The following is a 7,812-nucleotide window of genomic DNA, read 5'->3' on the forward strand; positions in this document are numbered from 1 at the left end:
GCCTGTCTGATGGTGATCACTACTAGGTCTCAGGGCCTCGTGAAGGCGAAGCTCGAGTCAGTCACAAGCAGCGGTGCCACTAGACGGATGTCTGCTAAGTGTCCTGCGAAGAAGCCTTTCCCACGGCCCACTTTCTGGCCCTCACTTGCAGGAGGCTGCGCCCTCATCTGCGGCACGGGCACCCACCCTTTGGGGGCACCCACCCCCTGGGCTTGCTGTGGGGATCAGGCGCTGCTGCGGGCTCCAGGCAGGCAGCAGTGAGTGTGGGGCCACCATCAGGCTGTTCTGACCCACCACCTGCGGCCTAAGCCTCCCGTTCCCCATCTGAAAGGGGCAAGCCGGACACACCTCACCAGACAGACATGCTTGGCTTTATACACACACACACACACACACACACACACACACCTACCTCACCAGACAGACATGCTTGGCTTTACACACACACACACACACACACACACACACACACACACAGAGCCAGAAACTGACAAAAAGGGTCTGTACTGCAAAGGGAAACCACAGAATGTGGGGCTCTGATGGGACCGAGAGCTTTTTATTGTTGTACTTTTTTACCTTTGCATGTGTTACTTTTCTGAGTAGCACCTGTTCCACTAGAATGTTCTGAGGCTTCAACACATTAAGCACTTAACAGAATTTGGCTACTACACATACCACAAACAACAGAAGTGGGGTGTGGAGTGGAGAAACCTGGCAGCCCAAAGTTAACCCACTTCCTTTCATTTGGTAACTCTTGCATCCCAAAGTATTTGTCACCTTTACAGATTAAAAAAACATTTTTAAAAAAAGTTCATTTATTTTGAGCGTGGGAGGGAGAGAGACAGGGAGAAAGAATCCCAAGCAGGCTCTGGGCTGTCAGCATGGAGCCCAATGTAGGGCTTGAACTCCCAAACCGTGAGATCACTACCTGCCCCAAGGTCAAGAGTTGGACACTCAACCGACAGCCACCCAGGTGCCCGCAACTTTACAGATTCCATCCTCCTTCCCAAGGAGGCTAGAAATCTCCTGGAGGGATCAGAAACCACAGGATAACCACCGTGCTGAGGCTTGGGGAGATCCATTTTTATGGTAAGACTATCATGTAACATGGGAGAATATGAAATTTGAAGATACAAGAAGACATTTCTGCCTGGGGCTGGCAGCTTCCAGCACCACCCCCAGATTCCCGAGGGGTCCGTTCTGGATGACTCAATTTCTACACGAGACATACAGAGGTGGAAAAGTTTGAAAAGCTTCAGAAGCTTCTAGGATGACAGTTTTGTTTTTCTCCATCCAGATGCACCTGCTCCCCCTTGTGACCAAGGCCCCACATTGCAAAGCTCATTTCCAAGAAAGGGGGAGATTCACACATTGATAAAAACACTGACCTTGGTGCCCCTGATTTGACACAGACAGGGTCCAGAGAGGGGCCCCTCCAGAAACACAGCCCTCGCCGCACTCAGGGATGGGCAGAGGTGACCGGAGGGTCAGGGAATGGAGTTCCTCCGCCCTGTGGAGACCGTGTTTTTGTTCTGTCCCGGCAGCAGGATGGAAGTAGGAAAGGAGCTGATTTGATTCGTTCAAATGGGCCAGGCTCCCACCTCACACGCTCCTACATTAAGGAGAAACCCAGGGAGGGGGACGAGAAGTGGGACATACTCAGGCTACCAAGTCCACACAAAGCCAGTGTCTGACCCAACGGAAGCTCTGACCTCTAGCAGCCACGGAATGTTACACTGAAGCCAGGGTGCCCGCTGGCCCAGCAGCTTAAGTATCTGACTCTTGATCTTGGCTTAGGTCATGAACTCATGGTTCGTGAGTTCAAGCCTCGCATCAGGCTCTGTGGTGACAGCACAGGGTCGGCTTCGGATTCTCTCTCCTCTCTCTGCCGCTCCCCCCTTCCTTCTCTCACTCTCAAAATAAATAAACTTTAAAAACTAAAATGAAGCCACTGTGACTGAGTCTGCACAGCACCTGGCACACAAGAGCAGCAGCCTCGGTATCACCTTTTCCTTCTTTCCCACTAATATAATTCCTGTCACTGAGAATAGCCACCACTGACCTGAATTATTCGACAGGTGGAACCAGAAGCTTCTATGCACTCTAGACTCTGAGCAATCTAACTCTTGCTGCATTACCAGGAAACCAGCGACAGGAATGACGACGGAGGGGAGGAATCTCTGAATCACACTGAAGCATCCTGTGAGATTTCTTCAGGTTAAAAAAAGCAATTGGTAGGATCACTCCCTGTCACAGGAAGATGTTTGTAATGTGGAAGAACAACAAATAAAGCAAATAACTTTATTTCTATCATTCCTTTTTAAAGAACCAAGAAAATATAGAAAATATAAAAAACCACACAAACAGCTGCGATTCTGGGGTGGGGGGAGGAAGGGCTGACACGGCCCTTGAAAGCAACAGCCTCCAGGCCGGTCTGAGCCGTGTTGGGGGTGGGGCTCTGCGGGGATGGGCCCTCACGTGCTAGCTTGGGCCCCAGTAAATCAGAACCCCCAGGGGCTGGGACCGTGGAATCTGCCTTTTTAAAACAAGCTTTCCCACTACTATCCGCTTTGCAAGGTCTTGGCCTAATGCCCAAGGGAACTTTGGTGACGTTTCCTCTCTTCCAAACTCCCGGCTGAAACCCCGCGAAGCCTGAGCTGGCGCCCCAGAGCAGCATGCCAGACGGCACCTGCCAGTGTTCGGGGTCCCCAACTCTGGAGGAAATACATCCCGCCGGCCGTGTCGCTTCCTCTCTGGGGCACCTGCCTGCGTTCGGGGCTGTGGCTCAACGAGCGTCCCGCGGGGCCCGGCCTCACTCCCCACCTGGAGCCCGCGTGCTCTTCTCTGTGGGACATCGGGCAGGAGCAAGTCCAAGGACGTGGCGAGAGGATCCCAAGCAATGAGGCACTCTGGGCCCAGGTGGGCATCTCCTGCGGGGCTACGGGTGGCCTGGTGACACCGCAGCGGCACCTGGACAGAGGGACGCGTGACGGGGGACTCTCGGGTGGTGGCCGGCCAACGGCGCCGGGGTGAGGCCAGCCGGTCCCCGCGCTTAGCAGCTGCTGGCGCTTGCAAGTCGCACGTCTGCACAGCCTCGCTGCTCGCAGGAGACGGTCCGGCCCGAGGCCTGGGGCTTTTCCTTCGTCTGGAGCCGCTGCCGTTGGGGGAAGGGCCGGGGACGCGGGGCAGGCTGCGGGTCAGCGCCCCCGGGGCCGCCGGGTCTCGGTTCACTTGGGGCCGAGGCACTCCACGATCCCATTCCCCTTCATGCCGTCAAAAAAGAAGAAGTTGTTGTGAGGAGGGTCCCTCTGAGACAGGGCCTGGGGAGAAAAACAAGAGGGCTCAGCTCAGATGCTTTCAAGGGATGACAGGGCGAGATAAAGAAAAAGCCTCAAGCACCAGGTCTTCTTAAACTTAGCAGTTTGGGCTCTCAAGAGAGCTGGAGTCTGCTCCCCAGGGGCTAACGGGCCCCGTCTGAGACATTACTGTGACCGCCAGGTCTCTCTGCAATGTCCCTTATCGACCGTGGTTCTCCGGACAGATCGGCAGCTTCGCCGAAGCCCGCTTTCCCGTGGGAAATGCAAGCAGCAGCTGGCCCGGCGCGGGCATGAAGAGGGACGCTGCACCCCCCTGTCCGCACGCACGCCCCCCGTGCCGGCCTGCTGGCCATGGGCAGCAATAGCTATTGCGGACTGTCCACCTGAGAGAGGCGGTGGCCCTCATCACCTGTGCGGCCACACACTCCTGTGAGGAGACATGCCTCCTGCCACCTTCTGCACTGGGCCCGGGGCTGGGAGCCGGAGGCCTGGGAGGTGCTATGCAGCCCTGGGATTGGGGAGCCTCTTGTGGGTTAACAGAAGGACACAGCATGTTAAAAAAATTTTTTTAAATGTTTTATTTTTGAGAGAGAGGCAGAGACAGACAGACAGAGTATGAGTGGGGGAGGAGCAGAGAGAAAGAGGGAGACACAGAATCTGAAGCAGGTTCCAGGCTCTGAGCTGTCAGCACAGAGCCCGACACGGGGCTTGAACCCACAAACCGCGAGGTTGTGACCTGAGCCGAGGTTGGACGCTTAACCGACTGAGCCACCCAGGCACCCCCCACAGCACCTTTAAAGATGGGGCTAGACCTCCTGACATCACATGCTGAATCGTGTGTACATGTGTGTACTAGAGGAAGGATTCATACATGTCAATGAGTTTTCTCAAAGGTTTTTTTTTTTTTTAATTTTTATTTATTTCTAGGAGAGAGAGAGACAGCGCGAGCAGGGGAGGGTGAGAGAGAGAGGGAGTCACAGACTGAAACAGGCTCCAGGCTCTGAGCCAGCTGTCAGCACGGAGCCCGACGCAGGGCTCGAACCCACAAACTGTGATCATGACCTGCGTTGAGGTCGGACGCTTAACCGACTGAGCCACCCAGGCCCCCCAAAGGTTGCCATTTAAAGACGTGGACACTGTCCAAGCAAGCCTCTAGGCAGGGCTTAAGGTTCCCAGGAGCACCATGCCCATCATGCATAAAGGACAAGGTTAGGAACACGCCCTAAATATTTGAACTTCTCTTGGAATTGAGCACTAATCTCAATCTGTTTCTTCATCTGTAAAATGGGGATAAATATACCTACTTCAAGTGGTTGTTCAACCATCTGTCCACAGGAACCGTCTGGAGCATCTATCCCGTGCCGGGCACCGTGCTAGGTACTAAGGACTCATGGCCAGGACAGACTCACCCCTGCGCTCACATACAAATGGCAAGTCAATAGCGGCTCCTGTTACAGTTTTTGGTGAACATGGAATGCGATCAAGCTTGTAATGTGTCTGGCCCATAATAAATTCTCAAGGAGCGGGAGCTGCTCTTACTAACAGGGGCCAGGGATCCCTCACCAAAATCTGAGGAGGTGGAAGGAAGGACCCAAGAGACCACAGTCAGAACTCAAGTTACAGGAGATGATACAACGGGGCCCAGTATGGCTGACCCGCGACCATCACCTTCAGTACTGCCTGTGGGGAGGCCCAGCGGGGACAGTGGGAGACAAAGGAAGGATGACTTACACCTCCGGCAGCGCGACGGGACAGGGGATGTGGGCAGAATATGTAGTGTTTGGAACGACGGAAGGAAGAAGAGGGTTCCAAGGAAGAGACCTAGGTTGCCCCCCGTCTCCTCACGCTTACTACTGTGGGTGGTCGGATGGTCCTCAGGAGAGAAGGGGGAGGTCTGCGGCCCTCAGACTGCGGGACCCTGGTGCCAGCTGGGTGAAGGCAATATTGTGTTAAGTAAGGGTGGGGCGGTAGAGACATGGGGTGAACACGGGGCAAAAGGTAAAGTGCTTCCCAAGCAAGAAGGGGGTCGGGGGAGATTCCAAACACGCCCAGCAACCAGGAATGCAGAGCGCTCTGGCTGTCTGGGGTAAACAGAAACAAGATGCGGGCGACAGCTGTCCCCCGCGGGCAGGAAGGAGGGGCTGCAGCAGAGGTGAGGACCGGGATGCAGGGAAGCCGAGGCCAGCTGGCCCGCCCCCTAATCTCCATCCCATGTGAAACACCCAGGGAGCAGCGCCTCGGTGAGAGGTGCAAAGTGTGGCCAAAGGCACGAAGACGGCGCCCCAGGTCCGTGCGGACAGCCGAGCGGTGAAGGGCCCGGGCTCTGAGAGCAGACGGCCCGGGCTCGGCTCCCGGCGCCGCCGCTTCCCCGCGCCTCAGCTCCTCCCTGCGCCTCAGGAGCAGCTAAGCCCTGCCTCCTCGGGCTGCTGCGGGGAGAAGAGAGCACACGCACGTGAAGATGTGGTCTGTGCGAGGGTTCGGGGCGAGCTCTCAATAAACATTCCCGTGTTGTCACAGTAACAGGCTACAGAAATGCGTCTCTTCCCTCAGGATCCGTCCCTCGCTCTTCCCGGCCAGTCTGTGTACAGGCAGCCTCCCAATCCTCAGCGCAGGCTTCTGGGCAGCCGCTGCCAACCGACCGACTGGGCACCGAAGCTGCGATTCGCACAGCAATCTGGGCGAAGCAGAAGGCACGAGCGAGGAAACCAGCGTGGCCACCCCACCCCTCGCTTCTCCCTCTGCATCTCCCTGGCGCGAGCCCTGCTCCCTATGAAGCAGGAGGGGGGAGTTCAAGGAGAGTGTCTGGTTCAGAGAGAAGGATCAGGAAAGAGAGAAACAAGAGCCTTTAGAAGATGGTGGTAGGATCATCAAACTGTCAAATGTCTCCAGAGCAGATGTGTAGCCTTCAAGACAAAGTAGCGAGAACGGGGTCTCCACGCGCTTCCCCTGAGCTTCGAGATGCCGCGAGAACGAGCAGAGGAGATCGTGCAATGAGGCACCACCGAGAACAAAAAGGACAAACCGTCACCACAAATCTACGAAGGCAGTCAAGAGCCTACAAAAGGCAGACTCAACATCTTCGGGCAAGTATCTAAGTCCCAAAGAAAGTATCTGGGAAAATGCTAGAATTCTGACAACCCTAATGTTCCAGAAGAGACTCAAAACCCGAATTTCCCTTCTGAATAAACACAGCCTGTGCGTTAACGAGAAGGAGCTCCGATGCCACGGTCACGGACAGAGAAACACCGCGTGAAGCAGAAGTTGAGGGCACGGGTTTTGGAGCCCACCTCTGGGCCTCAGCGTCCTGCCCTCACACGGAGATCACGGTAGCACCCACTTCCCAGAGCTATGGAAGCAGAACACACGGCAAGGATCAGAAGCCCCACGCAAGCCCTCAGGACAGCTAGGGGGCAGCTGGCAGGTGGCACCTGAGGACACTATGCCCAGCCCCGGGCTTAGCACTGAGCGGACACTCGAAGAGCGTTTGCTGAAAGCTCACCTGGATGGGAGGGAGAACAGGATGAGGAGGAAAAGGGAAGGGAGGAAAGAGGGCAGGAACGAGCACGAACGGGGCCAGAGAAAGCAGGCAGCTCTTCCAGGCAGTCATGCCTCTGGCTGGCGCTTTGACAAGCTCACGCTGGACCAACGATCTGCTCCACAGGGACTCTTTACCTTCACGATTTCCTGCGCCAGGATCCCTCCAACCACTGCACACACGGGGGCCATCTCGGAGAAGCAGTACCTACAAGAAAAGACAAAGAAAATGGAGCCGTGAGGAACAGCAAGGCTGGCAGGACATGGGGCAAAGGTCAGGAGTGGGCTGGCGAGAATGAAAGCATCTCCTACCAAGAGGAGTCCCTCCAGATAGCAATGCTGATGCTGGCGCCTGGGCGTGAAAACGCAATCTGGCCCAGGAGGTTAGCTGGGAAAGACCTCTGAACCTTTGCAGGCGGGAATTTTTTCATGACATATTTTTGTTTAAGTTAAAGGAAAGACTGTATCTGTGCTTCCTAAAAATAAGATCAACAAATATCAGATGTTTCGGTGCCCCGGTCACATTCTCGTAATTCTCCTCTTACCCACAATGGGCAGCGGGTTCCTTATGCTGTTCCCAGACAAATGTCAGGGAGAAGGCCTGTGTTAACATGCAGGCGGCACGGGAAATCTGGGGCTGAGGCTGAAGCATGGGGCGCAAAGTCTTCACTACTCGTATAGACACCAACCCTTCTGGGCCAGGATGGGGCATCCAGAGGACAAATCTTAGCTAACACTGTCACCGGCCCCAGGCAGTAAGACACTTCTCCACCGCCTCCCCAGAGAAAAGTGTGCCCTCCCACTTCTCAGCCCTGAGCACAAAGGCATTTTTCACTTACGTTTACTTTTTTTTTTTTTTAAATATTTTTATTTATTTCTAGGAGAGAGAGAGAGTGAGCATGAGCAGGGGAGGGTCAGAGACAGAGGGAGACAGACTCCGAAACAGGCTCCAGGCTCTGAG

The 7,812-nt window shown here is 55.2% G+C and overlaps 1 protein-coding gene across 1 annotated transcript in view; it reads right to left on the reverse strand.

The window, feature by feature from the left end:
• Positions 1 to 2,300: 2,300 nt before the first annotated feature.
• The window catches only part of SAE1 (SUMO1 activating enzyme subunit 1), a 77,524-nt gene continuing 72,012 nt past the window's right edge, over positions 2,301 to 7,812 (reverse strand). Inside the window, exons 8-9 of the mRNA XM_039248674.1 lie at positions 6,990 to 7,059; positions 2,301 to 3,320 (exon numbers count right to left, since the gene is read on the reverse strand). Of these exons, the coding sequence (XP_039104605.1) occupies positions 3,228 to 3,320; positions 6,990 to 7,059 (163 nt within the window). The 3' untranslated portion in view covers positions 2,301 to 3,227. The remainder of the gene's footprint in view (positions 3,321 to 6,989; positions 7,060 to 7,812) is intronic.

The sequence above is a fragment of the Hyaena hyaena genome, unplaced genomic scaffold, assembly GCF_003009895.1.
Source record: "Hyaena hyaena isolate Hyena2069 unplaced genomic scaffold, ASM300989v1 scaffold_9, whole genome shotgun sequence".
Lineage (NCBI taxonomy): Eukaryota > Metazoa > Chordata > Mammalia > Carnivora > Hyaenidae > Hyaena > Hyaena hyaena.